This window comes from Bos mutus, chromosome 17 (genome assembly GCF_027580195.1).
Source record: "Bos mutus isolate GX-2022 chromosome 17, NWIPB_WYAK_1.1, whole genome shotgun sequence".
Classification (NCBI taxonomy): Eukaryota; Metazoa; Chordata; class Mammalia; order Artiodactyla; family Bovidae; genus Bos; species Bos mutus.
Genome location: NC_091633.1, coordinates 15,516,355 through 15,534,140, shown reverse-complemented (window position 1 = coordinate 15,534,140; position 17,786 = coordinate 15,516,355). Strand labels below are relative to the sequence as shown.

The 17,786-nt window shown below is 44.1% G+C and overlaps 2 protein-coding genes across 2 annotated transcripts in view; one reads left to right on the top strand and one right to left on the bottom strand.

Moving 5' to 3' along the window:
* Window positions 1-1,026: 1,026 nt before the first annotated feature.
* On the bottom strand, window positions 1,027-5,577 carry PEBP1 (phosphatidylethanolamine binding protein 1). The gene is made up of 4 exons (XM_005911921.3): window positions 5,328-5,577; window positions 4,077-4,186; window positions 3,584-3,684; window positions 1,027-1,988 (listed from the first exon to the last, which is right to left on the bottom strand). Exons 1-4 carry the CDS (start codon window positions 5,460-5,462, stop codon window positions 1,771-1,773), a joined length of 564 nt encoding a protein of 187 aa, XP_005911983.2. The 5' UTR covers window positions 5,463-5,577; the 3' UTR covers window positions 1,027-1,770.
* A 91-nt stretch (window positions 5,578-5,668) lies between these two features.
* VSIG10 (V-set and immunoglobulin domain containing 10) overlaps window positions 5,669-17,786 on the top strand; it is a 74,104-nt gene continuing 61,986 nt past the window's right edge. The window contains exons 1-2 of the mRNA XM_070386111.1: window positions 5,669-5,865; window positions 11,933-12,120. The gene's annotated coding sequence lies outside the window, so the exon portion shown is untranslated. The remainder of the gene's footprint in view (window positions 5,866-11,932; window positions 12,121-17,786) is intronic.

Here is a 17,786-nt window from a genome sequence, read left to right as displayed (position 1 = left end):
ACCATTTGCCTTGTCTTACCAAGTGCATGTCTTGCTTCTCACATTAAAAAAATATTTGTTTATGTATGTATTTGGTCGGGTCTTAGTTGTAGCATGTGGGATCTTTCATTTGTGGCGTAAGGGACCTAGTTTCTCGACCATGGATTGAACCCAAGCCCCCTGCATTGGAAGCCCAGTCTTGGCCACTGGACCACCAGGGAAGTCCCTTACATTTATTTTTAAGGGCAATAGGGTAGTCATTCTCTTTATAGCTTTTGTTTTACAAAATATTGTTTAAAAGTTGAATTTTAAAACCCTGAAGTTAAAAAAAATTATGTTCTCCCTTACTCATCCCCAGAGATTACACGAGGCAACATTTCCCAACAGTTTTTTCAGAAGAGGTACTGCAGCCAAAGGTGGGGAAAGGCCCAGCCCTGCTGACACCTGCCAGGTCTGGCCAGGATGCTTCTCCATTACAGACCAGGTCAGTGAAACAGACCTCCGTCTCCCCTTCCCCCGCTCTTTTGGTATAGATCTATATGGATCACGGAACAATGAGAAGCATGGACTAACTTCTTAGTCGTTGTTGTGGTTTCTATACTGAACTACACCAAAAGGGAACGTTTTCAACCAGCTTCACTCTCAGGTTGGAAAGGACCACTTACAAAATACAAAGTGCTTTACAGGCAAGATTTGGCCTAAAGTTTTGTGACTTTAAGACCTCCAGTTTTAATAGTTGCTCCTGCTATTGTGTAATGACACGTATATAAGTATGAACCCCCTGTATAGTTCCTAAATCAAGTCCCAGTCGTCACTGCTGATCAGGGAAAGGGGCTACTCACTTAACAGATGGTCAGGGTTTTTTTTCTTTTTGGTCTGCACCACATGACTTGCAGATCTTCCCCCTATCAGGGATCAAACCCAGGCTCCCTGCAGTGGAAGCATGGAGTCTTAACCACTGGACTGCCAGGGAATTCCCTAAAGATTATCTCTTGCTGTCTCATTATTTATGAAACCCCACACTGAAAAAGGCAAAGTATCTGAAGGCCGGGTTCATCTACACAGTGTTTTTATTTTTATTCAACTATAAGCAAACAGCAAAATTAACACAATATTCACCAACTCCAGACAGTTTTCTTTTTTAAACCAAAGTGTGATTAATTTAACAAGCACAGACTTTCAGATTCTGATAACCTCTTACCCAGCCCTGCTGCTCATCTAGATGGCCAGGCTTTAACAGCAAAGCAATTTCTTCTATGGAGCTTTTTCCAGTATTGCTCTTTAAAGGAGCCACAGTAGGACACTGACACGCAGTAACCAGCCTGAGACGTTGGGGTTCCCCTGGTTGTCTTGGTGAGACAGAGCCGTGAAAACACATGCCAGTAGGTACCTTCACACACAATTCTGTGCTCAGGGTCACAAAGGCGGAGACAGTCAATCTCTTTTTTGTTTTCAACCTCCCTTAAAGACTCTTTGAAGTTCTGTTCTAATACTGCAGACCTGGTCTTTTTACCAGAATTTTTTTTCTTCTTTAAAGTCTGGGTTGTTGTTCGTCTATTAACATTTGGATAAACTGCATCACAGTACCAAAGAATCCCCCCACCAAAATGGAGTTCAAATTTGATCAAAACATAACCCCCCTAAAATTATACAATACAGGCAGAAGGAAAGAAAAGTCACCCTAAATCTAAATCTGACCACTCAGGGCTTAGGCAGAGAGATGGGGGAAAATCTACATGCATCACTAAACTGAAACACTGTTTGGGAACTCTGGGACGGTGTCCATCTCCTCTACTTCCCAGACAGCTGCTCGTAGAGCTTGGGCACATAATCATCCCATTCGGCCTGGTAACACGTGCCGGCCACTGGGGCCCCAAGCTCGTACTTTTTGCGGAAAGAGGCCACCTTGAATTTGCCACGGTGGTCTCCAGATCGGTTGCTGAGAATGGGCTCATCACACTTCAGTGGTCCTTCCTGCTCGTAAACCAGCCAGACATAGCGGTGCAGGCCTGGGGGGAGAGGCAGAAGGGAAGACATACACATAGCTAAGCATCTGAGAGGGAGATGTCACCCATTTTCTGAGAATGCACCAACTCGGAGGGACCCAGACCACCCCCCATTTATGAGAGGGGGCTAAGTTCACTGCAACTTTATTCACAACAGCCTGGAGGTGAAAGCACTCCAAATGTCCACTGACAATTGAAAAGATAAACAAAATATAGTATATATGTACAGTGGAATATTATTCAGCCTTAAAAAAAAGGCAGGAAATCCTGTCCCATGCTACCACATGGATGAATCTTGGAATGGTTCTATCAATACATATGGCATGAATCTTATATGGAGCTACTGAAACTTTCTTTCAGTATACTGCTGAAATACTGCTGATTAGAGTATAGAAGTTTTTCAACCATTTTGGACTTCTATGACTCAACAATTCTACTCCTAAGTATTTACCCAAGGAAAATGGAAACATGCCCATAAAAGGACAAGAATGGAAATAGCAAATTTATTCATAATATCCAAACACTAAAATACAAGCCAAATGTCCAGGGAATGGCTACACAAACTGTGGTATATTTGCACAAGGGAATACCACTTGGCAATGACAAGGAAGGAGCTACTAATCTCACTTGGATGAGTCTCACAGACACTACCTTAAGTCCAGAAGACCAGTCACAAATGCATACTGCATGACACCATTTATAAGAATACAAGAACAGCAAGAGTAATCCATAGAGAGAAGAGCCAGAACATGATTAGCTCTGGGAAAATTTAACTTAAAAAGTCCCTTAAGAACCTTCTGGGGTGACAGAAACATCCTACATCTTATTTCCCATGGTGCTAACATGAATTTATGCACCAGTCAATATTTATTGATTAAACCCTTCTGATCTGTGTTTTATTAAATGTAAATTATACCTTACTAAACAAATGTGAAAAGGAAAAAGAAGTGAGTCACTGAAGCTTTTTTGGTTAATGAGAACACAGCTGCTACTTGAGAGAACTGCTTTATTCTCATAGGTATACTTTCCATAATTAAATTGCCTGATTTTATAACTGGCTCTAGAGAACTTAAAGAGATGCTTGGGACAGAGGTCCCTCTTATGAATGCATGAGAGGACTTTGAGCTTCTGGGCCTATAGATAAAACACCAGGTCCCTTGTCAGGGACCTTCTTGTACCTCTTCAGAGTAACTTATGGGTGAACAGTGTGTACAAGATCAAGTGTTCTGCCTCATTCCAGTTCCTTGTTCCAGGAAATGGCAACACCTGTCAGGCACAACATGATAACAGCGCATCTCCCACCATTAGCCTAGGCAGCACTGATCCAACTTGGCAAGGTCCAATACACTATTCTCTAAAAGAACGTCCATCTAACCAGTACCATGGTTCTGGCCACGTGACACTACAGTGGGTCTGAGTGTCCCCGACAGGCAGCTGCTTTAGAGGGGAACGGAGTTGCCTAAAATCTTCACTAGGGTAAGGGCTCTCATAAATATAAAACTCTAAAAGCTAGACTAGGATTTTGTAGCACTTTATATCAATCCTAATATGCACCCAGGCTCCCCTCCCATCTCCTTCCAAATGCAACCTTTACTGACCTGTGCCCTTGGGAGGCCCAGAGCCCACATAATCGGAGAGAACCGTGCCACTGCTGATGTTGTTGCCCTTCATGTTGACCACGAGGAAATGGTGCCATTCCCTGCATGGAGGAAGAGAGGACCATCAGCATCACAGGAAGTCGGTACATACTCACAGGCGAAGTCAGCCAACAGAACTTTAATTAGGGACACCAAAGTCTGAATTTCATGTAATGTCCACATGTCACAAAGTATTATTGCTCTTTTAAAAATGTTAAAATCATTCTCAGCTCATGGGGCTGTACAAAAACAGGCCTGGGCAGATCCAGCTCTCGGCTATTCTAGAATCTTGCTCTAGGGAGCAAAAAGCACACTCAGGTTTAAGCATGGAAGTGAACACCCCAAATCGAGTCTATTTTTTCCCACACAGCATGTCCAGCAAGGGACTTACACACTGCAAGAAGCACTGGGTCACACTGGATGGCCCACTATTCCCCATCTTTCTCCAACTTGCCTGTATTTGGGGTCCTTCCTGCTGGGAGCATCCGGATCTGTCAAGACCAAGGTGTACAATTTACCTGGATCAAGGCCATCCCATGTAATGCTGGTGGGCCGGTTTTTAACCTGTAGGAAGGAACAGATTTGGAGCTTAAAAGTCAGAAATGCTGAAGAAACCAGCACTCTTTCTTTGACCTTGGATTCCTCAAAGGTCAAGCACAGAAATTATTAATAAAAGCTCAACTGTACTGACTCAACAAAGAACCCAGAACTGATGTTTAATATGCGTTATTTATTTTAGTCCCAACAACACTATGGGGCTAGTATCCTAGCATGTTATTAACAGAAAGAGGTGGGTCAGGATTTCAAGGGTTGCTGACTACAACCTTACATTATTTGGAATGACACAATCTCTAGACTGGAGACCACATTATCTGGGGCCTGCTAAAGTGAAATCTGAATTAAGTGTATATTTAAAAGGGCAGAGAAAACCAAGATGGATAGACGTGGACAGTGAGTTTGGCAAAAAGAGGCTGCCAGACGGGCACTTTACACACCCAAAACAAGAAACTCTGTAAACATCTAAATTAATAAACCATCTGAGCACTGTTTATTCGCACTGCTGCCCCGAAGCTTCAGGACCAACTACTGGCCACGGTGTCCGGGCACCTAGTTCCCCCACTTGGCAGCAGCCAGAACCTGGTTAGGCCTTAGCCAAGTGGGGTTGGTGGGCCGGGGGTCAAAGGCCAAACCGTAAAACACGGCCGTTACCCTCGAGCCTTCCAGCTGCAGAACGCACCTACCTTTGGGTGGCTTCCAGCTCCAGACCGTTAAAAACAAAGGAGGAATCACAGGGCTCTACTGCTCACCGGTTACATAATGCGTCAAACGCCCTCGGGTGGGGCTTTTACTCCCCATACTGCGGCCTAATATTCCGGGCCGGGAGGGGACGCTCTGGGGGCGTGAGCAGCCACTGCCCACTTCCTCCGGGGCAAGGCCTCCTCCCCTGCCTGCTCCTCGAAGTCCCAGGAGAGTGTATCAATTTCTTCCACAGGGGAAGCCCCGCCCGCCACGTGCCAGGTTCCGGGCGCCGGTAACGGGGAGGGAGCGGTCAGCAGGCCTGCGGCTTGGGCACCGCGACTCCCTTCCCTAGGTAGATCCGGCGCACTAGAGACCGGAACGTCCTCCCCACTTCCACTGGGTCGCCGACCCACGGACCTGAGAGTCTCCCAGCCTCCAGCAGCTGCACCCCTTCCGCCCTCGGTACCTGGGTGGGTGTCAGCACTTTGCCCAGTTCGTCGACCTCCGCCCCGCCGTATTTGACCTGCAGCGGGTGCTGCGGCCGCTCATCCACTTCCTGCAGGCTCAGAGGCCCGGACCACTTGCTAAGGTCCACCGGCATCGCGGAGCCGAGCGGGTCAGACAGCAGAGAAAGCGGCTTGTGGACTCACAGCAGTCTGCACACTACCGAGGAACCTCAAGTCACACGGCCGAGGAGGGCATGCGCCTGAGCCACCGCCCCGCCTCATCCCTGCTCCTCCAGTCACCGGCGGGGAGGGGCCCCACTCTGCTCTCTGATTGGTCGAGCCCTGTATCGCGGGCCGTCCGGGGCTCCTGGGTCAATGCACCAAGCTTGGCCTTTCTTTTTGCAGAGGGAGATCTAGCTACTCGCTGCTGTAGGAGTTCCGAAGAGTTATGACTGAGCTTGCAAGACTGTTGTTTCAAGAATTGCAATTGAGCTACTTTCGATTTTTTTTTTAAGCTTTTTGCCTTTTTCTTTGTTCAACCTTATAAATGCAGAAATGGTAAGGCCTCGCTTTTCTCTCGCACTTCTTAAAGCAACCCACATTGCCCCGCCTCGTTGTACTTTCGCGCATGCTCACTGGCTTCGGTAACGGCCTGGAGACGGTCTTGCGGGGAGCTTGTCAGCGCTGTTCTCAACCGGGAGGAATATTTGCACATGCCGTTTGATTCTCCTATCCCCTCTTGCATCTGCCTCCAATGCGGGAGACCCGGGTTTGATTCCTGGGTCGGGAAGATCCCCTGGAGAAGGAAATGGCCACCCACTCCAGTACTCTTGCCTGGAAAATTCCATGGACTGAGGAGCCTGGTAGGCTACAGTCCATGGGGTCGCAAAGAGTCGGACAGGACTGAGCGACTTCACTTTCTTTCTGTCTGCGCTTTTCTCAACTGGCAAGAATATTTGCACATAGCGTTTGATTCTCCTATCCGCACTTGGTCTTGCCAAGATTTGGGGGAAAATTTTTTTTTTGAGAAATTATTTTTTAACTTGTGAAACGAGGAATGTTGCTCACCATCTAGTGTGTGTGTGTGTGTTTTTAATTAATTTTTATTGGAGTATAGTTGCTACCATCCGGTTTTAAAAGAATGAAGTCAGCCACTGCAGTCCCCGATTTACAATATAGGTACCCTGAGAGGTATTCGGGACAGAACGAGGCACTTTGTGCTTTGGGGAAGAAAAGGCAAAACTATTAGATAATTAGATATATTCTAAGAATTTTTTTTAAATTAATCCAGATTCTTGCATCTTTCCATACTTCTTTTAAAAAGCGCTAAAATCATGAACTATTTGCTCCTAGAAGCAACCTTATACTAAGACTTAAGCTTGATCGCACATACCCCTTTAGCCAAAATTACATATGTACTGGCTTCTCCCCCTTCCTCTTCCAAGCAGTTCCTCAGAGCTATGCTGTGCATTTTTGTTTTAGTCAACAAACCATAGTTACTATTCCTCCTTTGTTGACAAGTGACTCTGCCTCAAAACTGCTTTCGTTGTGGCCACCAGCTTTATTTTTGCTAAATATGATGGACACTATTTACTAGTCCTTACCTAATATGACCTTAAGGCTTCCCTGGTGACTCAGACGTTATAGAATCCATTTGTAATTCAGGAAACCTGGATTCAATCCCTTGAGGAGGGCATGGCGACTCACTCCAGTATTCTTGCCTGGAGAATCCCATGGATAGAGGAACCTGGCAGGCTACTGTCCGTGGGTTGCTAATTGTGGGACACGACTGAAGAGACCATAGGACAATTTTTGACATTGATCACTACCCGCCCCCCAAGTTGTTTGTTGTTTTTTAGTTACTACTAGGAAATAATACAAGTGCTTTGTAGAAAATTAAGATTAAAAAAATCCAAAGAAATAATTAAGAATTGCTTCTATTCCACTATTTAGACATAAACATCGGTAACAATTTGGGACATATCTTTCCAATTTTAAAATTATGAATAGAAATAATTTTGTTCGTTTGTTCACCAAAACAATTACATTTACTTTACCATTGTAGAATATTTGTTTTAAAAATAGATCTTCATGATACTTCCCTCTAAGTCCATTGGTTAAGGCTTCTCCCCAAATGCAAGAGGTGTGAGTTCAGTTCCTGATGATTGGGGAAATAAGATCCCACATGCCTAGCAGCCAAACAACCAAAACATAAAACAGAAACAATATTGTGACAAATTCAGTAAAGACTTTAAAAATGATCCACACCCTGAAAAAAATTTTTTTAAAACTTCATTACTTTAATGGTTTAGATGCACCACAATTTATTCACTTCTTTATGTTGGACATTTGTGCTTTTTTGGTTGTTTTTTCATTTTACAAACTGAAATGAATGTGTGTGTGAGAGAGAGAACTAGAACCACTTCCATTAAAACAATAGTTGAAAGTGAAAGTCACTCAGTTGTGCCCTACTCTTTGTTATCCCATGCACTATACATTCCTTCAATTCTCCAGGCCAGAGTACTGGAGTGGGTAGCCTTTCCCTTTTCCAGGGGATCTTCCCAACCCAGGAATTGAACCCAGGTCTTTCGCATTGTGGGCAGATTCTTTACCAGCTGAGCTACAAGGGAAGCCCAACAATTCTGCAGTGGGTAGCCTATCCCTTCTCCAGAGGATATTCTATACCCAGGAATCAAACCAGGGTCTCCTGCATTGCAGGCAGATTCTTTACCAACTGAGCTATCAGGGAAGTTGGAACCAGCCAAACTATATTTACTACCATCCATTGTGTGCAGATCAGCCTGTTCCCATAAGGACTGCTGCCATTACCAAGTGCATGCTCCCTATAGGTCAGTTCATTCCAAGAATGACTAACATTTACCAAGCATCCACTGTAGGTATACCCCAGTAACAACAATTATCATTACTAAGCACTGCGTGCAAGTCAGTGTGCTCCAGTGAGAACAACTTCCGTCACCTCATGGTTATCACTTCCCCATGCGAGGCCTTGCCCAAAGACCCTGATGCTCAGAGTTTCATTTCAGCCTCACACCAATCCAGTGTGCGAGGCACTGCTCTTCACCCGTTTCATAGACAAATAAACTGAGACTTGGAGAAGTAGAAGTGACAAAGCAGGTTGAAAGCCCACCTGGCCCCCAGTGTCAGATGGACACAAAGTCCTTAAGCATGCTTTAGCTGGAAGTGCTGGCAGTAGATGAGGCAAGCATGGTCTTTGACTCCAGATAACTTTCCACTGGTGAAGGTTTATACAGTAAATCACCATTACGACCCTGCCCGGCTGCCATGAGAATGCAACTCTCACACCTCTGACTGCAGGGAGAGAAGTTGGCCAGGGCCCCCACTGCTGGTCTCTGCTTTGAGGCCAAGACTATGCTTTGGCAGACTGCCCCCAGCCCATGACCAAACTTGGCAGGGTTAAGCTGCCACAGCTGGGAGGCTCAGGGCTTCTCTGTGGTCAGAACCAGCTTGCCTGTTTCCTTGGAACTGCACCTCAGGCTAGGTTACTACCTTCCCTCGCTCAGGTTCTCTCCCCTTTTTTTCTCAGTCATATCTCCTAATAAATTCCTTGCACATTGAATCCCATCTTGTCATCAGCTTCTCAGATGACCAAGAGTGACACTCCCAAGTTTAAGAGACAGTATGAGGACCACCTGCAGTGGAAGCAAGCTTGGGGTGTGTTTGAGGATGCTGGGCTTGGACCAGTGAGCAGACTGGTTTTGCTAGAATGGGAGATTTAGGTAGGGGCAGATGGATGACATAGCAAAAAAAGCTGAAAGGACAGCGAAAGGAAAGTCCTTTTATTTTTTTTTCAACATATAAAAAAATTTTAACCATCTTTAATATACAAGTGGGCTTCTCTGAAGGCTCAGTGGTAAAGAATCTGCCTAAAATGCAGAAGACTCAGGTTCGATCCCTAGGTCGGGAAGATCACCTGGAGAAGGAAATGGCAACCCACACCAGTATGCTTGCCTGGAAAATCCCTTGGAAAGAGGAGCCTGGTGGGCTACAGTCCATGGGATTGCTGGAGTCAGACACGACTTAGTGGCTAAACCACAACCACTGATACACAGTTAATCAGCCAAATAACATAATCTAAGGGCACAGGAATGGAAATCAGAATGCATTCACAGTTCTAATTCATCACCTAGTACCTATGAAACCTTGGGCAAGGGGAACAGGCAGAAGAATGGCTTCTCAGAGATGGCCACATCCTAATTCCCAGAGTCTGTGAAAATATTCCGTTTATATGACTAGGGGGGATTATGATACCAGATGGAAATAAGGTTGTTAATCAGCTGACCTTAAAATCAGGAGTTTACCCTCAATTATCTGTGTGGGCCCAATGTAATCACAAAGGTCCTTAAATGGAGAAGAAGGCAGGCTTGTTAGAAGGAGAGGGATTCCACGTGAGAAAAACTTGACCAGCCATTGCTGGTTTTGCAGGTGGAGGAAGGGGCCAGAAGCCAAGGAGTGCAGGGAGCCTATAGAAGCTGAAAAAGGCAAGGAACCAGATTCCTCTCGAGGCTCCAGAATGAATGTAGCCCAGCTGACACCTTGATTTTAGCCCAGTGAGACCCATTTCAGACTTTTGACGTCCAGAACCGTAAGATAATAAATTCATGTTGCCGTAAGCCACTAAGTTTCTGGTAATTTGTTGTAGCAACAATAAGAAAGTTATACAGAATATGACCTTTCCTCACTAAGCCTCAGTTTTCCTATCTCTAAAATGGGTTTGTCAACACCCCTGAAATGATCATAGTGAGAATTAAATGAAACACAGGTGGTATGCTTCATACACAACCTAGCACCTCCTGCTGCTGCTGCTGCTGCTGCTGCTGCTAAGTTGCTTCAGTCGTGTCCGACTCTGTGCGACCCCATAGACGGCAGCCCACCAGGCTCCCCCATCCCTGGGGTTCTTCAGGCAAGAACACTGGAGTGGGTTGCCATTTCCTTCTCCAGTGCATGAAAGTGCAAAGTGAAAGGGAAGTCGCTGAGTCTTGTCCGACTCTTAGCGACCCCATGGACTGCGGCCCACCAGACTCCTCCATCCATGGGATTTTCCAGGCAGGAGTACTGGAGTGGGGTGCCATTGCCTTCTCCGAGCACCTCCTAATGGGAGGCTATTACTATTTTTACATTATATAAAACTCATAAATACAAACATAAAATTAATTAACTAATTGATTAATAATCCAACCAACCAAAAGCAATGAGCATCTTATGATTTTCCTTCCAGACTTCGTTGTATATAAATGTGAATATGCATATATGATAATTTGGATTCAATATGAACTGGGTCAAATTATACATGCATGCTACCGTGTAATTTGCTGTTCTTCACTTCCTCCTGTCATGTCCGTGAATAAACTACTACAGCAACATTCTTAATGGCTGCACAGGATTCTATTGTGTCTATCAATCCCTTGTTTAAACACAACATTTGCCATTTGGGAATACTTTAGGTGATCTCACTAGTAGGCTCTAGAAACATCTCACAATGTGTGTTCTTTTACATGTACATATTCTTTACGTGTACACTTACTTGGTTGGTTGTTTTCTCCTAAGGACAAAAATCATAGAAGTGAGCCAAACATTTGCATTTTAAGTTTGGGATACCATATTCCATACTGTGTGAAGTCTCTGTGACTGACTGATTTTTAAGCCAAAAGGAAACCTTGTGATCAACAGATTTATTCTGTTGTGTCTTTTCTTTTTTTTAATTTGGCTGTGTTGAGTCTGAGTTGCGGCACACAGGATGGGCCTTCTCAGCAGTTGTGGTGCTCAGGCTTAGTTGCCCTGTGGCATGGGGGATCCCAGTGCCCCAACCGGGGGTTGAACCCACGTCTCCTGCATTACAAGGCAGATTTTTCTTTTGAACTTTTTTTTTTTAATTTTATTTTTAAACTTTACATAATTGTATTAGTTTTGCCAAATATCAAAATGAATCCGCCACAGGTATACATGTGTTATGGGTATAGCTGATTAATGGGCTTCTATGTTAGCTCAGCTGGTAAAGAATCCACCTGCAATGCAGGAGACCCGGTTCAATTTCTGGGTCGGGAAGATCCCCTGGAGGAGGACATGGCAACCCACTCCAGAATTCTTGCCTGGAGAATCCCCATGGACAGAGCAGCCTGGCAGGTTACATCCCATGGGGTTGCAAAGAGCAGACAGGACTGAGTGACTAAGCACAGCGCAGCACAGCATAGCCGATTAACAGTGTTGTGATAGTTTCAGGTGAACAGCGAAGGGACTCAGACAAGGCAAATTCTTAACCACTGGACCACCGGGGACATCCTTCTCTCATGGTTTTTGTTTGCTTGTTTTTGTTTTACCTTCTCATTTGTCTTTCAATGTTCCTTTCTATCTCCATGAAGTTTTATATTCATGATTTTAACAATATATATAGAATATATTCGATCCACATAAGAACACAAACTTCTGTATTATCTCTTATTTAATATTCTATGTTGAATATTTTCTGTTACTAAATACATTTGAAAAAATTGTTTTTTAAAACAACTGTCAATTATGATGTCATGAATAATTTGATCATGCATTTGTTGTTAGATATTGAGACTGGTTCTCATTTACCCTCCCATAGTTTAGGAAACTGATGTTCAGAAAGCCTCAGGGACTCGCCAAAGGCTGAAATCCAACTGAAAGGAGAACATATCTTGTATGTGGAGAGAGGACTTCTGCCAGCCAGAGCGGTGGAGCCAGGCACACTTGCAGATGCCTCCGGAAAGCCTTGTTTTTGTCTAGAAACCAAGAAGTGCTTTAAAAATCCAGGTAAAAGCTCAGCCCTGGGGGACTTTTTTAGCTCCTGACACTTATTGATGACTCAGGTCACGGTAGAGGTCTTAAAGGAGGTGGAAAAAGCAATTTTTAAAAAGAAAAACAATGTTAGTATTTATGGACACACATCTACTCTGTACATTTGCCTTTCTGGGTTGTAAATTGTCTGTGAGTCTGGGCAAGGAGCTTTTGTAGGGCTGCTCTGGGTAGACTAGAATGAATGAGCCTGTAAAACCACAGGCTGTTTTTGTTTGTTGAGTAAGGGCAGGAAATTCACTGATGTGGTTATTCAGCGGAATGGCTTCATTCCAGTTTTACTCTAGTGCTTCTGCTAGAGAAAGTGTTCATAAGGGAGGCCTGAACAAAGATAAATCTCCCACCTGTGGCCAAAACTTGAGTTCATAAACTGTCATCAAGGCCATTTCAGTGACCTTGGAACTGTGACTCCAGGGGTCCAGGCTCTGGCTCTTGGCCAAGGAGATGGACTGAGACATTGTTCTAGAAATTGACCTTCAACTGGTTTCCATCATTCCACTTGTTAGTTTCTTTTTTTGAGATTTTTGCTTTTCCTCTCCGAGAATTTCAAAACATTTTAAAACACACTCATTCCCATTGGCACCTTCTGCATAAAATAGTTCAGGAAAGAGGCAGAAAATTAATTTTAAAAACAAGGAAATTCTAGTTCTTCAGAAAATTAAAAATGGAATTACCATATGATTCAACAACCCCACTTCTGAGTGTAGATCCAAAGGAACTGGAAGCAGAGTTTCAGAGAGATCTTTGTAAATCGTGTCCACAACAGCCTCATTCACAATAGCCAAGAAGCAGAAGCAGCCAGTGTCCATCGACAGATGAATGAATAGACAAAATGTGGTGTATACATACAATGAAATACTCTTCAGCTTTATAAAGGAAATGCTGACGTAAGCTACAACATGAATGAAACTTGAGCACATTATGCTAAGTGAAATAAGCCAGAAACAAAAGGACAAATACTGTATGATTCCACTACATGAGATATCTAGTGTTGTCAATTCATAGACACGGAAAATAGAATAGTGTAGCCAAGAACCAGGTAGGGAGGAGGGGATAGGGAGTTGTTTAATGAGAATAGTGTTGCAGTTTTGCGAGGTGAAAACGTCCCAGAGGTTGGTTGCACAATGGTCTAATATAATAGCACAATAGAATATTGTAGGCTGCAGTCCATGGGGTCACTAGGAGTCAGACACAACTGAGTGACTTCACTTTCACTTTCATGCATTGGAGAAGGAAATGGCAACCCACTCCAGTGTTCTTGCCTGAAGAACCCCAGGGATGGGGGAGCCTGGTGGGCTGCCATCTATGGGGTCGCACAGAATCGGACAGGACTGAAGCAACTTAGCAGCAGCAGCAGCAGCAGCAGCACCACCCCCCGAAAAGGAATGAAGTGCTGATATATGCTACCATGTAAATGAACCTTGAAAACCCTGGTATAAGTGAAAGAAGCCAGACACAAAAATCAAATATTTTATGGCTCTATTTATGTGAAATATCCAGAATAGGTAAATCCACAGGCACAGAAAGCAGATTGATGGTCACCATGCCTAGGAGTAGGAAATGGGAAACTACTACAGTTTTATTTTGAGGTGATAAAAATGTTCTGAAACCTGATAGAGGTGGTGGTTATACAGCACTGTGAATGTATTAAATGCCACTGCACGATTCATTTTTTAATTTTTATTTATTTTTTGGCCACATCAAGCGGCATGTGGGATCTTAGTTCCCCACCCAGGAATCAAACCTGAGCCCCACGCAGCACAAGCTCAGGGTCTTAACCACTGGACCACCAGGAAAGCCACTCCACACTTTAAGAATGGTTAATTTTTGTTACATGAATCTTCAGTTCAGTTCAGTTCAGTTGCTCAGTCGTGTCTGACTCTTTGTGACCCCATGGACTGCAGCACACCACGCCTCTCTGTCCATCACCAACTCCTGGAGTTTATTCAAACTCATGTCCATTGAGTCAGTGATGCCATCCAACCATCTCATCCTCTGTCGTCCCCTTCTCCTCCTGCCTTCAATCTTTCCCAGCATCAGAGTCTTTTCAAATGAGTCAGCTCTTCACATCAGGTGGCCAAAGTATTGGAGTTTCAGCTTCAGCATCAGTCCTTCTAATGAATATTCAGGACTGATTTCCTTTAGGATCCAACTTTAGGTTGGATCTCCTTGCAGTCCAAGGGACTCAAGAGTCTTCTCCAACACCACAGTTCAAAAGCATCAATTCTTTGGTGCTCAGCTTTCTTCACAGTCCAACTCTCACATCCATACATGACTACTGGAAAAACCATAGCTTTGACTAGATGGACCTTTGTTGGCAAAGTAATGTCTCTGCTTTTAAATATGCTGTCTAGGTTGGTCATAACTTTTTTTCCAAGGAGTAAGAGTCTTAATTTCATGGCTGCAATCACCATCTACAGTGATTTTGGAGTCCAAAAAAATAAAGTCTGTCACTGCTTCCACTGTTTCTCCATCTATTTGCCATTAATTGATGGTACCGGATGCCATGATCTTAGTTTTCTGAATGTTGAGCTTTAAGCCAACTTTTTCACTCTCCTCTTTCACTTTCATCAAGAGGCTCTTTAGTTCTTCTTTGCTTTCTGCCATAAGGGTGGTGTCATCTGCATATCTGAGGTGATTGATATTTCTCCCGGCAATCTTGATCCCAACTTGTGCTTCCTCCAGCCCAGCATTTCTCATGATGTACTCTGCATATAAGTTAAATAAGCAGGGTGACAATATACAGCCTTGACATACTCCTTGTCTTATTTGGAATTAGTCTGTTGTTCCATGTCCAGTTCTAACTGTTGCTTCCTAACCTGCATACAGGTTTCTCAAGAGGCAGGTCAGGTGGTCTGGTGTTCCCATTTCTTTCAGAATCTTCCACAGTTTGTTGTGATCCACACAGTCAAATGGAGAAGGCAATGGCACCCCACTCCAGTACTCTTGCCTGGAAAATCCCATGGACGGAGGAGCCTGGTAGGCTGCAGTCCATGGGGTCGCTAAAAGTCAGACACGACTAAGCGACTTCACTTTCACTTTTCACTTTCATGCATTGGAGAAGGAAATGGCAACCCACTCCTGTTTTCTTGCCTGGAGAATCCCAGGGATGGCGGAGCCTGGTGGGCTGCCATCTATGGGGTTGCACAGAGTCAGACACGACTGAAGCGACTTAGCATAGCATAGCATACACAGTCAAAGGCTTTGGCATAGTCGATAAAGTAGAAATAGATGATTTTCTGGAACTCTCTTGCTTTTCTGATGATCCAGCAGATGTTGGCAATTTGATCTCTGGTTCCTCTGCCTTTTCTAAAACCAGCTTGAACATCTGGAAGTTCATGGTTCACATATTGCTGAAGCCTGGCTTGGAGAATTTTGAGCATTACTTTACTAGCGTGTGAGATGAGTGCAATTGTGTGGTAGTTTGAGCATTCTTTGGCATTGCCTTTCTTTGGGATTGGAATGAAAACTGACCTTTTCCAGTCCTGTGGCCACTGTTGAGTTTTCCAAATTTGCTGGCATATTGAGTGCAGCACTTTCACAGCATTATCTTTAAGGATTTGAAATAGCTCCACTGGAATTCCATCACCTCTACTATTTTGTTCGTAGTGATGCTTCCTACGGCCCAGTTGACTTCACATTCCAGGATGTCTGGCTCTAGGTGAGTGATCACACCATCGTGATTATCTGGGTCATGAAGATCTTTTTTTGTAGTTTTTCTGTGTATTCTCACCACCTCTTCTTAATATCTTCTGCTTCTGTTAGGTCCATACCATTTCTGTCGTTTATTGTGCTCATCTTTGCATGAAATGTTCCCTTGCTATCTTTGATTTTGTTGAAGAGATCTCTAGTCTTTCCCATTCTATTGTTTTTCTCTATTTATTTGCACTGATCACTGAGGAAGGCTTTCTTATCTCTCCTTGCTATTCTTTGGAACTCCGCACTCAAATGGGAATATCTTCCCTTTTCTCCTTTGCTTTTCACTTGTATTCTTTTCACAGCTATTTGTAAGGCCTCCTCAGCCATTTTGCTGTTTTACGTGAATCTTACTTCAATTAAAAAAATAAGCAAATTCTAGAAGTCACCTGCAGATGTTTTTAGGCTCAGAGATTGCTTACATGGTTACTCTGCAATTGGCATGTGCTTTCAGAGACTGGGAAACAACAATAGATTAAGGAATACAGACACTGGTGTTGCCTTTGCCAACACCCATTTCTCTTTCAATTAATATCTCCCCACTCTTCCTTTGGAATCATCCTTCTGTCACTCTCAGTTCCTGTGGTTTAGGTGGGGCTGCAGGGATAATCACGTGACCCAACTCTAGCCAACCAAAGCATTGGATCCCTCTTGTCTAGCCATTGGTTCAGGGATGCACAGGTGTGTCAAGCCAAACCAGTGAGACTCAGTTCCAGGACACTGGGAAGAGTGAATCTCTCTTCCAGCAGTGCTGCTGAAGATAGAATATGTCAGCCTAGAGATGTTGGTGGTCATCTTCCCACCAGGACCAAAGAGGCTGCCTGGGAAAGGAGCCAATACAGAGGAAAGTATCTCTGAGATAGTCATCATGATATGATGACATTGACACTGTTTGACTCCTAGATGGAGCCAAGCATGAAACAAGATCTACCCTTGGACTTTTCAGATACAGGAGCCAGCAAATTCCATTTTGGACGTGTGCCTATTTAAGTTGAATGATTTTCATTTGCAACAGAATGAGTCCTTGATCACTGCAGATGATCTGCTCATCAAAAAGTAGCTAGAAATAGAAACAAGGTCTCCCAAGTCATGCTAAAACTAAGTGAAGCCTCATTCTTTCAGACCTTAAACTATCAAGACAGTGATTATTCAAACTGGAATCTTTACTATCTTCATGAAAAATGGCTTGCCTTATGTCTTTTTTAAAAATCCTAATCTCTGTATCCAGGAATCTGTATTTTTATTATTATTATTTTAAGATTTATTTATTTATTTTTGGCTTTACTGGATCTTTGTTGCTGTGCACCAGGCTTTCTCCAGTTGCAGCCAGAGGGGGCTACTCTTGGTTGCGTTATGTGGGCTTCTCATTGCAGTGGCTTCTTTTGTTGTGGAACACAAGCTCTAGGCATGCAGGCTTCAGTAGTTTCGGTGCATGGGCTCAGTAGTTGTGGCACATGGGCTTAGTTGCTCTGCAGTATTTGGGATCTTCCCTGCCCAGGGATTGAACACATGTCCCCTGCTTTTGGCAGGTAGATTCCACTAGACCACCAGGGAAGTCCCTTGCCTTATGCCTTAAACAAGAGAAGCCATAGAATGCCCAGCCTGCCCACAGCCCCTGGGAAGCCCTCATGAGTCCATTCCTGCCCCACCTGATAGACAGTGCACAGGCCTGTCAAACCACCTGTGAACTAGCCTGGCTCAAAAAAAGTGATGCACACCAATCAGATTCGACCTCTTGAATCTGCACTAGTATATGAGAAGGAACAGGCAGGTGTAAGTAACTGGTAGGAGCTAGCGCAGAAAGGAGAAGATGTACAGATGGTGCAAAGGGGCCATTAAAGGAGTCTTGCGCAGGCTAGAAATCGGAGGCAACAGGGAGCGTGGGTAAAAGGGTAAATAGTATGGAGAAGAAATGGCCCACAGATAGT

Bases quoted from the DNA above. Each gene is read 5' to 3' on its own strand.
- PEBP1 (XM_005911921.3), bottom strand. From the start codon at position 5,462: ATGCCGGTGGACCTTAGCAAGTGGTCCGGGCCTCTGAGCCTGCAGGAA. The intron at 4,187-5,327 runs GTACCGAGGGCG...TCCTTCCTACAG, and splicing joins AAGTGCTGACACCCACCCAG to GTTAAAAACCGGCCCACCAG. The intron at 3,685-4,076 runs GCAAGTTGGAGA...TCCTCCATGCAG, and splicing joins AGGAAGGACCCCAAATACAG to GGAATGGCACCATTTCCTCG.